General features: G+C 36.4%; 1 protein-coding gene across 1 annotated transcript; it reads left to right on the top strand.

The window, feature by feature from the left end:
- Positions 1-461: 461 nt before the first annotated feature.
- Positions 462-2,174, top strand: LOC145052834 (uncharacterized). The gene has a single exon (XM_079000729.1). It carries the CDS (start codon positions 693-695, stop codon positions 1,962-1,964), a length of 1,272 nt encoding a protein of 423 aa, XP_078856855.1. The 5' UTR covers positions 462-692; the 3' UTR covers positions 1,965-2,174.
- Positions 2,175-19,755: the final 17,581 nt, after the last annotated feature.

Here is a 19,755-nt window from a genome sequence, read left to right as displayed (position 1 = left end):
GAATTTATATTTTCTTAATTATCATGAAATTGCAAGATTTCTCCATTTCCTTTAAATTATAAAAATAAAATTACAAGATTTCTCCAATATATGGTGTGCTTCCTCCAAAATTACCAACATGCTTATCAACGTTCCGTAGCCGAAAACCCAACATAATTTAGAAGTAAGATTAATATAGCTTAAAGACATTGATTTGATCACAACTTCAAATCGTTTTCTATTTGCTTACTTATTTCAATATCTTTCTTACCATCGTTGTAACGTTATCTTAGTATAAAATAATATCCAAAGCAATAGTTAAATTGCAGTGTGTCGTTGATAAATAGGATCAGTATTTAAATTAACATCTACTCGGTTTTCACCATTTGGCAAGTCAAAACAAACAAGAAACACACCAACCTTCGAGGCTAAATAATACACCATATGGCAACTTGCACTTGAAATATAGAACCCAACCCATAGTCAACGTTGAAGGTGAACAATAGAAGAACAAATACCTATGCCTACCCTCTTTTGCTTTTTAGTGTCATCAAAAGTCTTCTTTTCTCATTGAACCTTCCATCAACTTCTGGTTTCTCAATTATGCACCGACATCACAGCTATTGCTTTCTTCACCGTTTGCTTTATATATTTACACGTATTCTGCATCTTGTAGGTCAGCAAGTCATAACAGGGACTTCAGTGCATAGAACATGGCTTCAGTTCAAGTCCAAGCCTTCCGCGCAAGTACTACAAAGGTACACCTATGTGTGCTTGTCCTTTATGCTTTAATGCTTGTACATACTTCTGCCTACTCTACTGCTAATCTTCCGATGAGTTCTAGTACCACTATTGAGCTCTTAGGGAGGAGAATGTTAGAAGAAAAACATATTCTTGAAGAGTCACGTGAAGTTGCTCAACATGTCAAGCAGAAGTCAAGTACTTCTCACAATGGTCTAGGTACAACCCTCTTAACTACCAGAAACAAAAACAAAAGTGAGCTTATAACTGCAAATTCAGCCAAAAACCTGGCAAAGCCTTTCAAGCTTGTCATCTCCTTCAAGAACTCAACGAAAACCAATATAGATTCGTCATTTCAAGCAAAACCCTCATCAAAGAAAACAAATTCCACAAAACCCACATCAAAAACATCAAATTTAACAAAACCAAATTCAGTTTTGAGCCAAAAGTCGATAGACCCAGCAAAGAAAACCAAATCCACTACCAAACAATCAAATAAACCAATAAAATCACAGGAATGGAGTTATCAAGACGACGAGGAAGTGGATTTTGTTGATGGATTCAGAGATCTGCCTTCCAGATTTCAAGAGACATTGCTACCAGATTTGGAAGTTCTTTCAATGACTTCAAAAGTTTATCTGAAGGAAGCCAATAAAGATATAACAAATGGCGTGAAACCTATCGTGGGCACGAAGTACGCACCAACTGTTGCTTCTATGGTCTTTTTCGCATTCATTATGATACCCTTTGTTCTTGTTTCTGTCGTCTTCAGTCAAATCAAAGCTTACTTTTCTCTTCAAAAACTCGTGATTTTCATCCAAATTTACCTCTCAATCTACTTCTCCATACTGTGCCTCACTTCGTTGGTAACTGGTCTGGAGCCATTGAAGTTCTTCTATGCTACTTCACAGTCGACATACATCTGCATCCAGCTGTTGCAGACTCTGTCTTATGTGTTGTACCTTTTGGTGCTTTTGATGTACTTTGTGCTGGTTTTTTCGACGGAGACAGGAATTGGAACGAAGTTACTGGCGTTCGGGCAGATGTTTGTAGGGTTTGCTGTCGGGTTTCATTATTACATGACGGTGTTCCATAGAGCAGTGTTGCATCAACCACCAAAGACTAGCTGGAAGTTTCATGCTATATATGCTACGTGTAACATTTTGATTTGTCTGTTAGATAGGGCGGGTAGAAGGAAGAAGGCTTACGTCATGGATGGCAGTGAAGAAGGCAAAATGAGCTGAGCCTCCCTTTTAAATGTTGGCCGAGTAATTTGTTGTAAATCTTTTTCAGTGTAGATTTTGCTTTTTCGGTCTCATCTCTAAATTGATTTGTATCCAGACGAATGTCCATAATATCGTTCCATATAAAGGCCTTACTGGCCCAATGGAACATGCAATAATGTCTATTACATCAACATGATAATAATTTGATCCTTCAACCCTTCCTAGGAAGATTACATTTGTCCCAAAGCTCGACAGCGACAGCATAAACTCCCATGTGATACAGTTGTATTTGTTCTAAGGTTCCATTTGAGCTTATTCACATCATACATGGGGTCCATATAATACAAAAACTTAGGGAAAATTACATATGAGCCTAATAAAATTTTCAAATCGTTCAAAAAACCTCAATCATATTTTGTTTGTTCAAAAAAAACCCAACAAACTTAACATTTTGTCTATAAAAAGCCCAACTAAGTTACATTTTCCTGAGAGTCAAATACGAGAAACTGGTGACGTGGTTTATTATCGTATTGGGAAAATAACTTATTAGACCAACGAAATTTTCAAAACGTTTAAAAAACTCTAATCATGTTTTGACTGTTAAAAAAAAAAAAAAAAAAAAAAAAAAAAAAAAAAAAAAAAAAAAAAACCAACGAAATTAAACAAAACAAAATTGAGATTTTTTGAACGGTTTGGAACTTTGTTGGACTTCTTAGACAAAAAGTTAAATTCGTTAGGTTTTTTTGAACAGACAAAACATGATTGGGGTTTTTTTCTTCCATGATCACCAACAAGTCCAAAAAAAACGTGGTCACAACTTCCATGTAGCCAAAACAAATCGGCACACCCCATTTTAAGCCCAAATCCACGAAATCAAGCTCAGTCCAAAGCCCAAATTAATAAAGCCCATCTCCTTGGCAAGTATTCCATTTTTAATTGGGCTATCTAGTTCCAAACATATACCATCTCCTCCCTCTTTGAAGGGAATTGACCTCAATTCTACAAGGCCATCATCATCAAGATAAGGGGAGAGATCTCCGACGTTGAAAGTTGTGTGCACTCCGTATTCTCCTAGGAGTTCCACCTTATAGGCATTGTCGTTCACGCGTGCGACGATCTTGTGAGGACCGTCTGCTCGGGGAATTAACTTTTTCTTGCGCTTTTCGTGGAACCGTTCTTTCCTTAGATGAACCCAAACCAAATTTCCTTCTGAAAATATATGAGCCTTTTTGTTATTGTTGGACTTCTGCTTGTACGAGGCATTAATGGCTTCGATACGATCACGAACCTGAGCATGTAGCTTCATGATGGACTTCAGCTTGGCATCTTCGTCTTTGTGGACTAACTCTTCCTTAGGCAAAGGGATTAGATCCAATGGTAAGTAAGGACTCACGCCGTAAACAACCTGGACGGGAGAATGATCTGTTGCGTAGGTAGGCGAACGGTTGTAAGCAAACTCTGCGTGTGCTAATTTCACATCCCAATCTTTCTGTGTCTTGTTCGCCAACGCACGCAGTAAAGTGCCCAAGGTTCGGTTCGTGACCTTGGTCTGGCCGTCCATCTGTGAATGGTGTGATGTGCTAAATAAAAGCTTTGTCCCGACTTTCCTCTATAATGTGTTCTAAAAGTAACTCAAGAATTTGGATTCACGATCAGAAACTATTGTTTTGGGAATCCTGTGCAGCCAGACGATCTCCCGGTGGTATAAATCACCAACCATACTTGCATCATCAGTTTTGTGACAAGCAATAAAATGGGCCATTTTCGAAAACTGGTCCACAACTACCATAATTGCATCTTTACCCTTTTGAATTCGGGGCAGGGCCACAATAATGTCCATGCATACATCCTCCCAGAGGAGAATTGGGAGGGGTAAGGGAGTATATAAGCCCGGTTTGAATAAGCTTTTAGCCAAGTGGCACGTCACAAACTTGCACACGATATGAGTTACATCCCCCAACATCTTGGGCCAATAGAAGTGTTCTTGCAATACCTCCAAAGTCTTGACTACTCCAAAGTGGCCTACTAACCCACCCCCGTGTGGCTCACGAATCAATAACTCCCTGATGGGGTGTTTCGGGATGCAAAGACGGTTACCTTTAAATAGGAATCCATCCTGCACCAAGTATTCTCCCTGTGAACCGCTATTACATTTTACAAATACATCACCAAAATCTACATCATTTCCAAAATAGTCTTTCAACGCCTCGAAGCCTAGCAAGCAAACATTGAGTATAGCCAGTAAAGTGTAACGTCGAGACAGTGCATCCGTCACCACGTTACTTTTTCCATTTTTGTACTTTAAGGAAAAGTGGAATGACTGTATGAACTCCACCGACTTGGCATGTCTCAGGCTCAACTTCTGCTGACCATTGATATACTTCAGTGACTCGTGATCTGAATGCAAAACAAAATGGTTAGCATGTAAATAATGGCTCCAATGTTCCAGAGCCCACACAATATCATAAAACTTCTTGTCGTAGGTGCAATAGTTCAAATGAGCTCCCCCCAATTTCTCCGAGAAGTAAGCAATGGGTCACTTGGCCTGGATCAGCACGACACCAATTCCCACCCCGCTTGCATCACACTCTACATCAAAAGGTTGGGAAAAATCGGGTAGCGCCAAAATAGGAGCAGAACACAATCGCTCTTTAATCACCTCGAATTCCTTTTGGGCATCCGCTCCCCACACAAAGGCAGCTTTCTTCAAACAATTGGTAATCGGACTCGTCACCATAATAAAGTCACAAATGAAATGCCGATAGAAGGATGCCAAGCCATGGAACGATCGAACGTCGCTAATGGTTTTGGGAGTCGGCCACGTCTTGATGGCTTCGATCTTGGCTTGATCCACCGATACGCCCGCTTTGGACACCACATACCCCAAGAACTTCACCTCGTCTACAAAGAATGAGCATTCCCCCATTTTTCCTTAGAGTCTTTGGGCTCTTAGGGTCTTGAACACTTGTTTCAAATGACTCCCATGCTCCTCATGACTGTCATACCCCAAAACCGGAACAGCGGAAACGTTCTTGGGTGGAGGACTTCATGTCAAGTATCACAACATATGTAGTATAGTAATCAAAGTACAACAACCATTGCATTAATATAAATAATTTTACATAGGTTACATTTCATAGCAACATCAAAGTAAATATAGAATACAACATAGATGCAGCTTGGTCCTAGGCTGACTTCGCAAAAGCTCCCTGATAGCTTCATTTTATTTACTTATTTTTATAGTTTATTTTAGTACATTTCATTCGCATTTTAGTTAACTTTCATGCATATTTTCCCTTTTGTTATTTTTATGACCATTTCGGGGTACTTTCTAGTTTCTTGAGCATTATTGCAGATTTTCTTGGAAACTAGCGAGGCGGCACTCTTGCGAGGCGATTGGGCTTGAAGGGGATTGGAGATTTCATGCTTGATGGCTATGAAGGTGATTCATGGGGTGGACTTGTCAATTGCTTGAAGGCTTGGAAGAATTGAGCTTTAAATTTGAAAGATGCGGGGGAACATTCAAGCGTATGAAAATTATTAATCGGGCGAGTTCACGAGCTTTGGAGGATTTAGAGAGGTCAAATTGGGCTTTAAATGAAGAAAAACTTGAAGAAAATGGGCTAGGAGGTGATTGGATTCGATCTGGGCTAGTGGGATATGCTTTAGAGGCCCAAAATCTCAAAGGAGCCCATGTCAGGTACCACCCGCGCAACCCACCCGCGCAGCAGCACGCGGGTCGCGCAAGGCCCTGCAGGGGCAATTTCGGAAATCCTTCTTTTGAGCTATTTGAGGAAGGTTGGTGCCCATCTTTTGCATACTCTTGGACATCCGATTTTTGGAGATTCTCTCTGGAGTTTTGAAGACTTTTGAAGGCCAAGAATACTTGAAGAACATCATATTTTTACCTCTTGATTCTTGCTTAATGTTTGGTACAATTTTCTCTAACTTTGTTTCTTTGGGTTTAGCCATGCTTGGCTAAACTAATTTTGGTTGACTTTTGGTTAATCCTTTGAACTTTTGTTGAATGTTGAAGAATCCATGAACATGTTCTTAAATCTTTATGGGAATGTTTTGTGTTTTAACATCTTATCACTACTTGTATGTTTTAGTTCATGAGTTTAAATGTGTTTGTGGTGATTAGTTGGCTAATTTCTTGATTAAGTAAAGGATCCTCAAATTAGCAAGCAACAAATGATTTTTGTGTTGTTTTTGCTTCACACAATCATAAAAACATTTCCTCCAACATGGTGGTGAAAGCATTTGACCCCTCTTGGATTTGGTGACTTTTTGGTTCTTAATGCTAGTTGACTTTCACTAATTACATGCTATTTGGAATTAGTGACTTTGACTAAGGAAATTGTTATGAGCTTCTCTAGCCATTTCAACAATTAAGAAAAGTCTAGGTAATCTCAAGCTCCTTGGATTACTATAGCCAAATTAAGGATTTAAATCAAAGTATTGCACCATTGGATTCTAATGATATGTTCATCAAAAGTCAAAGTGAGGAAACTTTAAGTCAACCATCTCTCCCTTATTGATTTTACATCAAACTCTTATTTTTGTTGCATTTGTCTATTTAAATCATAGTTAATTCTAGTTTGTTTCGAGTATTACAAAACACCAAAACCCCCCATTTTATTTTTATTGTCATTTTACAAGTATTTTTACAAAGAGATTTTTCATAGAGTTATAAATTGAACCAATCTCCGTGGATTCGATCCCTTTACCACTATACACTATTTTAGTGTGTAATATTTAGGGTTATTATTTGTGTTGGCCTCGACAACCACCACTCCCGGGATGTACCTGTCTATCGATGACCTGGGAATATAAGTTATTTTGAAAGCGAGTATCAGCATTTTTATAATGCTGGTGAGTTCATAAGTATTTAATGACATTAGTATAAATACCCCTTTTTATTCAAAATAACCTCATGAAAGATGGTGGCTTAGAATCTACAGTGTATTAGAATTCTTTCCAGAAAATCCTATATTTTCTAAATAAATGCAGTCTTCTATCAAGACCCAATTGTTTTATGTTTAAGGACTAATTTCCCCAAAAGTAATATCATTATCAAAATATGGTTTTTACTTTAAATGAGTTGTAAGAAAATCCTCAAGTAAAATAATAAGGGAAATCATATTTTTCCTCAGCAGAAACATTGCTGGTTAAAAGTAAATAAAACCTACACTCCAAGCAAAACGCTTTGCAAAGCTTAAAGGTAAATAAATCATAGACTTCAGGCGGGACGCCTTGCAAAGTCTAAAAAAAGTAAATCATAGACTCCAGGAGGGTATTGAATGGACAATACGCCCAGCTCAGTCTAAAACAAGGAAGCACAGACTCTAGACAGTATCGAATGAACGAATACAGCTAGCATAGTCTAAAACAAGGAATACAGATTCCAGAAAGTATCAAATGAGCAATACGTCTAGCAAAGTCTAAAACAAAGGAATATAGACTCCAGACAGTATCTAATGAACAATACATCTAGCAAACTCTAAAAAGGGTCCAATGTGAACTCGTATGTAACCATGCTGATTGACGATCGAAACCTTGCTGACCCTCCCGGTCATGCGATGTATAGTGACATATGTCACCAATGGGCCTTACCGGCTCGGACTGTAGCTAGCAGTCAGGATGTGGGAGTGTCAGTCCCGTATAGATCTATACACATGATGTCCGCTCTCCCTTCAGGAGACTCTGGTTACACGGCGATGGTGCTATGAAGCGTTGTATCATGGAATAGTGTGTCACATTCTATTTAAAGTATTACAATAATAGTATAGACTCACTATTGAATTGACTCCTTAGTAATTCTTCGTACTAGTGAGAGAGAGAGAGAGAGAAAGAGAGAGCAAGAGAGAGAGAGAGAGATGTAAGAGTAACTAGAATCTCTTAACTATTTCTATAATAGTTACTGGTGTTCTAGACATATGAATGATGGAAGGATGCATTTGCTACCCAACGAAGATGAACTGGCTGAGAGTACTTTTATGACTACATATGTATAAATGATATATAACCCATGTTTAGACGACCTTCGGACGGATAACCGATACTGTAAACCACATCCAAACAAGGAAAAGGAATTTAAGCGAAGTTAGCCTTCCTAAGTCCTTCAAACATTGCTTATATAACTATACATATATAGGCGTGCACTTAACAATATACAAGTATAAAAGAACTTTTGGTAAAACCTTTGGGAAATCTATTAATAAGAACTTATGACTTGATGTCAGTTTATAAAACAAGCTTTGAAAACCTTTGGAAAACCTTTAATAATCTGAAAAGAGATATTCATGCCTTAACGAGATTTGAAAACGAGAGTCAAAAACCTTTAGCTGAATAGAGAAGCTTAACAAACAAAAATCTATTTTGCTATACAGTTATTAATCACATGTGATTGATATAATAACTCTATAATTCAACTTGTATTCCCCCCCCCCCCCCCATAAAAACAGTTCAAATTATTTAAAAGGTTAATTCAGGGGTATGAACTCACCTGACGTGGGTGATTTGGATGAACGGATGGTATAGGATGCTATGTGTCAATTGAGGACTTGAACACACACTCGGATCCTATTTAACAAGTAGTGATACATTTAAGTATCTAATTAGTCATTTAATAACTAATTAAGAAAGTAAGGATGTTCTACTACATGAAAACACTTTGCTACAAGTGCTAAGAGTACCAAGGGTTGTATATAAGGGGAGTATGGAATCACATTGGAGTTTACTCTTCAATTGATGGCCCTTAGGGGCGTTTACGGTTTCAAGACCACATCCCCCATAGGTTTACGGTCGTAAACTCATGGAAGTGGTGTCATTGAGTGTTCAAAGGTCTTATATCACTCAAGGAATTATGCTAGACTCGAATCAAGGGCTAAGGAAGTGACTAGGGCTTGAAATGGGCACTTTTTGGAGTTTACGGTCCTTGGGAGACCTTCCCAAACCGTAAACTCATCTTTGTCCCTTCATTTCATGTTCTTGGGGTCCCTAGTTCATGCAAGTAAGGTTTTACTCCATTACACAATCATTTTGAAGGCATTAGGGGGATCTAAACACCTTTTGGAGGTGGTTACGGTTTTGGGATGGTCTCCCCACACCATAAACCCATATGAACATGGGGAAAATGATGATTTTCGAGTGTTGAACTCATCAAGGAAGGGATCTAAGCTAGTTGTCAAGGCTCAGAATGAACCAAGGCACACTTTGGCACCCATTTTAGGATTTACGGTCCAAGAACACCTTGGACCGTAAACACCTTGTTCTTGGTGTTTCTTGGATGATTTCAAGTGTAAATAAGTTCCTATTAAACACACAAGAAGCTAGGGTTGGTGTACTTAAGTTCTAGGCGCTTGGAAGATCGATTTTGGCGGATTTGACGGGATGAATTTTTGATAGTTGAGAGAGAATCCTTGGGTGTTCGTGAGGTTGGAAGTTGGAAAATGAGAGAAAATGACTAAGTTTCATATTTATACTCTCGGGGTTTGCGGTCAAAAACTCCGATTTTACGTCCGTAAATTCCAAATTTTTGGAGTTTGGCGACTTACGTTAAACATGGTAACTCTAAATTATACTTCCTTATTTTTGGTTCGCTTGACGAATAGTATTTAAAATATTCCAATGGGCTTAAATCCGGCCAAAAATATGTTGGGATAAATTTGGCTAATTTTTGAAGTGCTTAATTACGGAGATAAAACAAATGCAAACTTCGAGTTGTCACAACGACTCTTGCTATATACCAAGATGTCGTCTAGATAAACCACCACAAACCTGCCAAGAAAACATTTAAAAACTTCATTCATTAGTCTCATAAACGTGCTCGAGGCGTTCGTGAGGCCAAACAGCATCACGGTCCATTAGTAAAGGCCATGCTTTGTTTTGAACACCGTCTTCATTCATCACCTTCACGTGCTCGGATTTGATGGTACCCACTTCGTAAGTCGATTTTTGAAAATACAACCGACCCGTGAAGTTCATCTAACATGTCGTCAAGTCAGGGGATTGGGAAACGATACTTGATGGTGATGTTGTTGACCGCCCTACTGTCAATACACATCCTCCACGTTCCATCTTTCTTAGGTACGAGCAATACCGGTACGGCACATAGACTAAGGCTTTCTCAAACATATCCCGGGCCACAAGCTCATCAACTTGCCTTTGCAACTCCTTCGTCTCCTCGGGATTGCACCGATAGGCCGCCTTGCTTGGTAAAAGAGCTCCTAGGATGAGATCGGTCTGGTGTTCGATGCCACGAATAGGCGGCAAGCCCGGTGGTAAATCGTCAGGGAAAACGTCTTTAAACCCTTGTAAGAATTCTGCCATGTCATCATAGAGAGGATTGCCCGCCTCACCATCTTTGGCTACCATTTGGTACACCATGCCACTGTCATCAATCTTCTTTTCAACCTCCCGTTTAGTGGCGAAAATCTCAAGATTCAACTTCTTTTCTCTAGTCTTTACCGAGTGGATGTCGTGCAATGAAATGGGTTTTAGTATGATTTTTTTGTTGTTATGTTTCAATTCATATTCATTGCTCCACCCTCTATGAGTCACGTCTCGATCATATTGCCAAGGATGACCTAAAAGTACGTGGCAAGCATCCATGGGAACCACGTCACAAAGGATATCATCTTTGTACGAGTCCAGCGTCAAACCTACCATTACATGTTTTGTTACTTCTATATTTTTATTGTCATCTAGCCAATGGAGCGCATAAGGTTTAGGATGGTTCATTGTGAACAATCCTAGTTTTGCCACCATTTCGCTTGATGCTACATTAGTACAACTACCACCATCCACTATTACACTGCACCATTTATCATTTACCAGACATTTAGTATGAAACTATTGAGTTCTTTGGTCGGCCTCTTCGTGTGTCACCTTTGCTTGTAATACCCGAAGGACCAACAACGTGTCATAGACGGGAGCTTCGTAGCTTTCATTCTCCTCTTCTTCTTCATGTTCGGCCACTTCCTCAAAGATGGAACTTTGTCTTTTTTCTTCTTCTAGCAACTCGTCCCGGAATTCCATCGCTTCCCGTAACGTTACGACTCGTTTATTTGGGCACGAACTTTGGAAATGCCCAAAACCTTGGCACTTGTAGCATCGCACCTTAGACAAACTAGCTTCCTTGGAATCTTTAGAAGGAGTCGCGGTTTTGGGAAATCCGGAAGAACTACCCGCGGAAAAAGGATTGACGGTTGCATTCTCGGGTTTACCCCAAGACTTAGATTTCCCGAACTCACATTGAGGGACATCGGTTTTCGTGTATTTTTACTTGGTTTTCCAACTTTAGGCACAAGCCACAAAGAGTGTCAAAATCAAAATATGGATACAAATCAATAATGTTAGCAATATTCAAGTTCAACCCATGTAAAAACCGAGACATTTTATGCTCCTCGACTTCATCAATATCACCCATAAATGACACTTTTCAAATTCGTCTATATATTCAGCCACATTCATTTTGCCTTGTTTCAACTTAGCTATTTTTCTATAGGTTTCCATGCGGTGATTAATTGTTACATACCTTTTTCTTAACTTTCTCTTTAATGATTCCCACGATGCAATTTTTTCTTTACCCTCTCGTGTTCTCTTGGCCTTAAGCCCTTCGAACCACAAAGAGGCACCACCACAAAGTTTCAGGATGGTGGAATATATGATAAAAGTGGAGTGTTGGAGTATTTCTATTGATCGGTCATGTCATCTAGGCCCGAATTGGACATCCAATTGCTTCGATAACTTACATGCCTTTTCGTCATCCACGTCTTTGAACTCGAACACGCGTTCAATTTTTCTTTCCCACTCCAAGTATTTTCCTAGGTCTGTACCACCTACAAATTCCGGCAACTCGTTGACTTTGAATTCTTCACTTGAACTAAGTTCATGCCTTGCTTGTCTTCGAGGTTGTCCATCTTGGATGTTCCTTAGTGCTTCTTGAAGATTGTAGAGAAAATTGGGATCATTAAAATCCTTGGTGACCACAAGATTGTTTCGGCTCTGATACCACTTATGATACGTGTATGGGGGGCTATTTTCGGATGGAAGAGAGTGAGAGAGGGAGAGAGAGAGAGAGAGAGAGAGAGAGAGGTAGAACACGAGATTATGAGGGTAGAGAAGAGGAAGGGTTGGTTCTTACCTTTAGACCTATTGAAGCAAGAACTAGGTTGATTGCCAAGACCTATTGACACACAGCACAACACACGATAAGAGACCTATGTTATGTGAGAAATAGAGCAAATTGCAACAAGTTCAAGTGATATTTTGTTCATAGAAATCGACCCTATATATAGTTGATAGGATCCATGAGTTACAAAAGTGAAAAGGATCATCATTAAGAGCTTTTATTTAACTAGTTCATTAACTACTAGAAACTCCCAAAACTCTACAATTTCCGTCCATGCTACACACAAGACAAGGAAATGGTTCAAATTTGTTCCATGATCACCAACAAGTCCAAAAAAACGTGGTCACCACTTCCATGTAGCCAAAACAAATCGGCCCACCCCATTTCAAGCCCAAATCCACGAAATCAAGCACACTCCAAAGCCCAAATTAGTAAAGCCCATCTCCTTGGCAACTAATCCATTTTTAATTGGGTTGTCTAGTTCCAAACATATATCAATCATTTAATGGTATACGTATGTATAAAATTAGTTATATTTGTCATCTATTTTAATTAGCTAATGTTATGATTTATTAACTTTAAAAAGGTTGATGACGTTTTAATTTAATTAAGATGATTATTTAAATTATCAATCATTATTTGTGAAGTAAATTAATTTATAACTTTATCTCATTTTAACTATTATTATTATTATTATTATTATAAATAAATTTAAAAAAAAAAAAAACTTAACTGAATTTCAGTTATTAAAAAAACTACTTTACATATCTTTTAGTTAATTTTACATTTAGACTATGTTCTTTTACGTTTATTGTATTTAATATTTTCCTTTTAACTCTTGTAAAAAATATACAATGAGTTTTTTAAAACTTTATTTGATATTTTAATTTAGGTTTTAAATTTTACACTATATTTTTAAATTTGTTCGATATATTAATTTATGATATGCATTTAATATTGTATTGAAGTTATTGATAATTCAAGAAGTCTTTCATTTATTATAATATTTAAAATTAATAAGATATTTAAGTTAGAAAGTATATTCTATGGAAACATGAAAAGTTGAGAGTTTCAAATTGATGTTGTGAAAGGAAATGTGTTTCCTTTATAAGTATATTATCATATTATGATAGATGCTTGATTTGTCCAAAATGCTCTTAATAAAAAACATTAAAATGGTTTCTCAAGTTCCTAACATTTTTTGGTTCTCATTATATATATATATATATATATATATATATATATATATATATATATATATATATATATATATGAATTACAATTATTTAATGTTTAAAAGAATAAATACAAACATAAGAAATGATTGCTCGCTGGTGCATCTCAAAAACTTTAGGGGGTGTTTGTTTTATCTTTTCAACCAACTTTTAGACATTATCTTTTCTACAAAGTTAAAAATGAGGTAAAAGATGTTCGGGAAAGGGAAAAGATCTTTTAAAACCAACTTTTCAGAAAGAAGGAAAATGAGCATTTTGAAAAGTCACGTATCCGTGACTTTTTGGAACTTTTGAAGCCCTTGACACTTAAATTATTCATATACCCCCAATTATCACTACCCTAATCAATAAGCCTTTCGAACTTTTAGTCATTTTACATATAAAAGTTAAACCAAACACCTTTTAAAAACAACTTTTAACTTTTATTTCTCAAAAGCTAATACAAACATATTTTTAAAAACATCTTTTTTAAAAAGTCCTTTTACTAAAAGTCCTTTTGCAAAAAGGACTTTTGAAGGTAAAAAGATATCCCAAACACCCCTTTAAAATCCTGGTCAAACAAATTGAAATCGGGGATAAGAAGGAAACAGATGGACTCGTTTTGAAGCTTTAGATTCAGGAAAAAAATCTTTCAATTTTGGCTCATCTTCCCTTATATTAGACGCTCTTACTATCCTTAACTGGAAACTGTGATTTTGATTTGTTATTCTCTTCATTAGAGTATCAATCGAATTGGTTTCAGGTAAACCTCTTTTTCTCCAAATCCCCTTTCTTCTATCCTTTTTCCTTTCTACCCCTAAACAGTCGACAACCATCAACAGGAACACACTCCCAACTAATCAAACCACCAAGCCCACGAGAAATCACTCACGATATGTGTATGTTTTATTACTATTATTATTATTATTATTATTATTATTATTATTATTATTTTGTAAATGGTGATTGATTATACTAGAACTGAATGATCAATTTCATTTTTTTTATAATTATAAACAACTCTGATATTTGTGGTTTTTGGGCTTGGAAGCTATGATATCACAGCACATGTACATGAAGTCAACATGATGTGCTATGCCAACTCAGATGAAACTAAATCTGGCATCCATTTTTTCCTGCATTCATAATTGCAGAACTGAAAGGAAACTGAGTGGTATTTGGAAATCTTGATGCTTGCATGAGATACTGAAATTTGAATCACCATCTCCCTCATATCGCTTTTACTACTTGGTTTTCCATCTTTTTGAGATCTCTAACTAGTTTCATTTTATGGTTTCTTTCTTGGATACAAGTAAACAGAAGTTGAGGATAAAATCCAAAGAAGTTGAACTGTTCAGGGGATATAATAAAGACACATTTATTGTTGCTATTTATATATATGTTATCAATGCCTACAGATTGGTGATCGTGTATACGTGAAGCTATCAGTTGTAGAGCCTAGGTATGCTTAGGGTGGTAAAAATCATCATAATGTTGAAAAAATTATTGAGATCTATAGTGATGGTCTCTTGATAATTGAACTTCCAAATTTTTTTTTTGAAACGGAAAAAATTTTAAAATAAAAAACACCTCACATCAAGAGGATGCAAGGGAAAATTACAAAGAAAAAACAAAAGACAAAAACATGAAAATTACAAAAAAAGAAAAGTACCAAGGTTCCAAGCTCTCCACTCCATGTTTTGAAAGGAACCTCTATGTTTACACCATATGAAGGTTATTGCTTTTATCTTCTCCACCGTATTTCACTGGTACAAAGGGAATTCTTTTGAAGATGCTTTGATTTCTATCTTTCCATATACACCAAAAAACCCCACATAAAATCACATTCAACATACTTCTTTTCTTTTTGCACTTAGACCACCGAGATAGGAAAAGTAACATATCCTTTACCGAGTCAAATCGATCGTGTGAGATTTCGCACCAAGAAAGAATCGAATCCATGACAGCTTTAGCCAAAGGTCATAAAAGAATGATGTGATCGCTCGTCTCCTCATCCAAGTTACAAGAACCACACATAGTCGATAGAATAGGCACTCCCCTGGATTTTAACGTGACTGATGATGGGATTCTACACAACTTCACTGTCCAGATAAAGCATAAGATCTTAATGGGTATCACTTTACACCATTCGAACAGTCCATCACAAACCATGTGACTCACCATTTCGATCCTTTCTCGTAACAGTCTCACAAAGAATTGTCCGTCCATCCCAAAGTCAGAGACCCAACAGCCTTCAGTTGATTTCCAATACACAATTTCATTAGGATCAATGTTGAGATTCTTTAACACATGCCTGATTTTGACTATATTCTTCCAAACACCTGTTCTATATCTGTTGGCAAAGATAGACCAATGTCTTCCATCTAATCCATGAATGCATCGAATGACTTTCGCCCAAAGTGCAGAGTTTTCATTTTTCAATCGCCACATCCACTTAGCTAATAGAGAAATGTTCAGATTCTTTATTGATCCAAGCCTTGTGCCACCCACCTTTTTTGGGGCAATAAGAGTTTCCCAAGCAACCCAATTTATACTTTTCTTCTCCAATTAATCACTCCAAATAAATCTCCTTCTGATCTTCTCTATGGTCTCAATGACACCATTTGGAACCACAAATATGAACATGAAGAAGGTAGGCAGATTACCAAGTACCGCTTTTGCTAGGGTTAATCTACCACCAAAGCTAAGTGTTTTCGCTTTCCATACCAAGAGCTTTGAATGAAACTTTTCAATAATCGGCCGCCATGCATTCTTCAAGTTCATTTTTTCACCCACAGGAATGCCCAGGTACGTGAATACGAGAGATGATGGTTCACAACCAAGAAGAGCAACCCAGTTCGATACTTCACTAGTGGATGCTCCAACACCGAATACTTTAGATTTGCTAAAGTTTACTTTCAACCCGGACGCAACATAAAAACATCTCAATATCCTCACTATGTTGGTGAGACAATTCTCCAATGAATAAAGCGTCATTTGCATAAAATAGATGAGACAAACAAATGTTAGAATTTGGGACTTTTATTCCGTCAAAAACTCCTTTGTCACCCGCTGTCTTCATCGTGATATTCAACCGTTCAATCATAATGATGAATAGGAAGGGAGAGAGCAGATCGCCTTGTCTCACACCTTTCTCCATAGTGAATTCTTTTGTTGGGCTACCATTAATAATCACCGATGCTTGACCTAATTCCAAACAATTACGAATCTAATATCTCCATTTATCTCCAACTCCCATTTGCTCCTTAATTGAGTCCAAATAAATCAAATTCACAGAGTTAAAAGCTTTGTTAAAGTCCGCTTTAAAAAGAAGCATCTTCCTTCCATTTGATTTTGCCTAAGAGCAAACTTATTGACCACCAAAGGGCCCTCGAGGATATTTCTTCCTTCAACATATGCGAATTGACCTCATCAATAATACTGTCGATTATCCTTTTTAGCTAAATTGCCAAAAGTTTTGCAATGATCTTGTATATAGATCCAATCAGGCTTATAGGTCTAAAATCCCCAAAGTGAATTGGATCTTTAGTCTTGGATGCTAAGGTTATAAACGAAGAAGTACAGTCTTTAGTGATTTTGCCTCCTATTTCAAAGTATTTAATCAATCTTGCGATATTGTGTTTTAGCAATTCCCAGTATTTTTTGAGGAATTTAGAAGTTAAACTGTCTAGCCCCGGAGACTTGTCACTACCACACGACCATACAGCATTTTTTATTTCACCCATGGAAAATTCTCTTTCTAAGAACCGATTATCTATTTCGGAAAGCTACTGAATGCTAGAGCTCCGAAACAAAGGCCTGTACTGCCACCGTTCTCTATATTTCTTTTCTAAGAATTTAGCAACCTCCTCCTTTAGAGGGAACTGTAATCCAGACTTCGTTGGCCATAATCCCATGAATGTGATTTTTCCGGTTTCTATTGTTCACGTACCGATGAAAAAAATGTGCGTTTTCATCTCCTTCAACCTCCCATTTTATTTTTTCTCGTTGTTTCAAGTCCAAATCAATACTTCTTGCATGCTTCACAATTTTGACTCCTCCAATCGATCTTTCTTCGATTTCTACCGAAGTTAAAAGTCTAGATTCCACCACCTTTTCAATCTCAATCATTCTTTTTTTAGGGAATCCAAATCTTTGTTTTCATCCTTCATTGTATTAGTTCTCCAACATCTGATTGCTTTTTTTAAGTATTTCAACTTCTGAACCCCACAAACTCAGAACACGCTTTCCTAATGATCTCATCAAATCCATCCTTAAGCATCCATGAGTTATATAGTTTGAATGGTGGGGGGCCAAAATCATCACATCGAGCCCTCAAAATAATAGGAGAGAGTGATCAGAGAGGTCTCTGCTCAATGCCAAGTAGGAGACAAGTCGAAACATATTTAGGAAACGACTACATACCAAAATCTATCTAATTTTCTGAGTTTCACACCATGTGTTTTAAAGTATGTGAATCTTTGACGTCCCATCTTTAAGTCTGTGAGTTCTCCCCAGCATATGAATTTATTGAATGCACTTGCACTGATCGGACAAAAAACTGAGTTTATCTGTTCTTCCAGTCTACAGACCACATTAAAATCACCCATAAGGATCCATGTAGCAGGTATAGAGGATTTCAACGCTAAAAACTCATCCCATAATATTGATTAGGCCCAGTCCTTTGACATGGAAAAAAGTAGAGGACTTTAAGGTAAATAACAAACATCTTTCATGACTTTTTATTAAGGGCATTTAATTTTATTTAACAATTATGAGTTATGACTTTTGAGTTAATTAATTTCACCCCTGACCCAAAAAATTCCAAAGTACAATGGTTGAATGACATAATTTAGAGAAATTAAATTTTATGCTAAAAGATTTCATTGATTATTGTCTTTTTCCAATCTGATTGCATATAGTAACCACGTCCCTCATGTTCGAGAAAATTATTTGCAACCAATTTCTATTAGCAAGTCTTAACATATTATTTCTTGCAGATGATGTAAATGTCGCAATTCATATAAAGCAAAACAACATTCTCAAAAGGTACATCGGATTGGCAACTGACATAACTATAAACTGAATCACATTCAATGCTTTTGATATTTGTATTTATCTTTTGTAGAATTTGTTGGTGATGACCTCATTTTATATTATTAACAATGATATTAGTTAAAATTGTAAGGATTACTTCCCGCATAAAATAAAATATATTGATATAATTGGTCTGAAAAGTCGACCACAACTTTGATTTTCATCGGTTTTGTCAAACAACTACTGGTGTTGTTGTAAGCACATTTTTGTCTTTGGATATTTTTTTGAGCTAGCCTTTTGCTAATAATTTAATTGTAATTGAATCCTGGTTCTGTAAATCCTGGTGAACTTGGATATGTGGAATCTATTTCTGATGAGGAAATTGGTAGTGTTGGTGTATGTATGAATAATAACTTATTATTTTTTGCAAAATACAAGTATGCCATGTCATAAATAATAGCATTTACTTGTTCATGTGAATGTTGTAAGAAACAAAGAAGGTGGGAACTTTGACACCAATATTTTGCTGCATCCAAATACATATAACATATTGGACGATCTTAGCATATTGGATGATCCAGAAAGGATTGTTGGATGATCTTTCTTTTTGTTAGACAATTCAATTTGTTTTTCTTCTCTTTGCTTTAGGCTTGGTAGCATAAACCATCAAGTATTAATGGGATAAATCATCTTTTTTTTTTGTAAAAAAAACAAAAACTTAAACAATTGTAATCAATAGAATTGGTAGATTATTCAATGTATAATATTGTATTGTAAAAAGATAAAGTATGTTGCTTTTTTCGGTAAAAGAAGGGAGGTATAAAAGTATTACACAAAAAATATGTACATGGATTATATTTGTACTTAATGACATTCTTTACACTATTTCATTAATAATTTTTTAATTTTAGTGCATTAGGTACACAAAAGTAACAAAAATAACTACATACTACTGTGCTTTTGATCATGCCTTCATTTATTACAATGGACACAATAAAATCAATTGGATATTTTCTCTTAAGCTTATAAAGGTTGTGTTTAATTGTTATCACTTGCAATGTTGAACTGTTTGGATTTGATATCATTCTTCAGTTTAAGGATCCAACTAGAGATGTTTAAGAGTAGAATATTGGAATAGACATAATTAGCAAAACAAATGTAATTTTAAACGAATCTCTAAATTTTTGGGATTTTAAAGGGCTTAGGATGTGCAAATATATTGAGTTGTATTTTTTACATATACAAATGACTTCAAATAAAATCGATCTACTCCTTTCTATTTTACGTATAAAATTATCTTGTAGTAAGGTGAAATAAGAAAGAAGAATCGATTTAATACTTTTAGTTTTATTATTTTTTATGTTTTTCTTATTTACTTTATATTTATTATTGAATATACATTCAACTTTAACACTTGCAT

The sequence above is a fragment of the Lactuca serriola genome, chromosome 5 (assembly GCF_051521515.1).
Source record: "Lactuca serriola cultivar US96UC23 chromosome 5, Lser_US96UC23_V15, whole genome shotgun sequence".
Taxonomy (NCBI): Eukaryota; Viridiplantae; Streptophyta; class Magnoliopsida; order Asterales; family Asteraceae; genus Lactuca; species Lactuca serriola.
Note: the sequence above shows the minus strand (reverse complement) of the source record. Positions and strands in the feature narration are given on the sequence as shown.

Bases quoted from the DNA above. Each gene is read 5' to 3' on its own strand.
- LOC145052834 (XM_079000729.1), top strand. From the start codon at position 693: ATGGCTTCAGTTCAAGTCCAAGCCTTCCGCGCAAGTACTACAAAGGTA.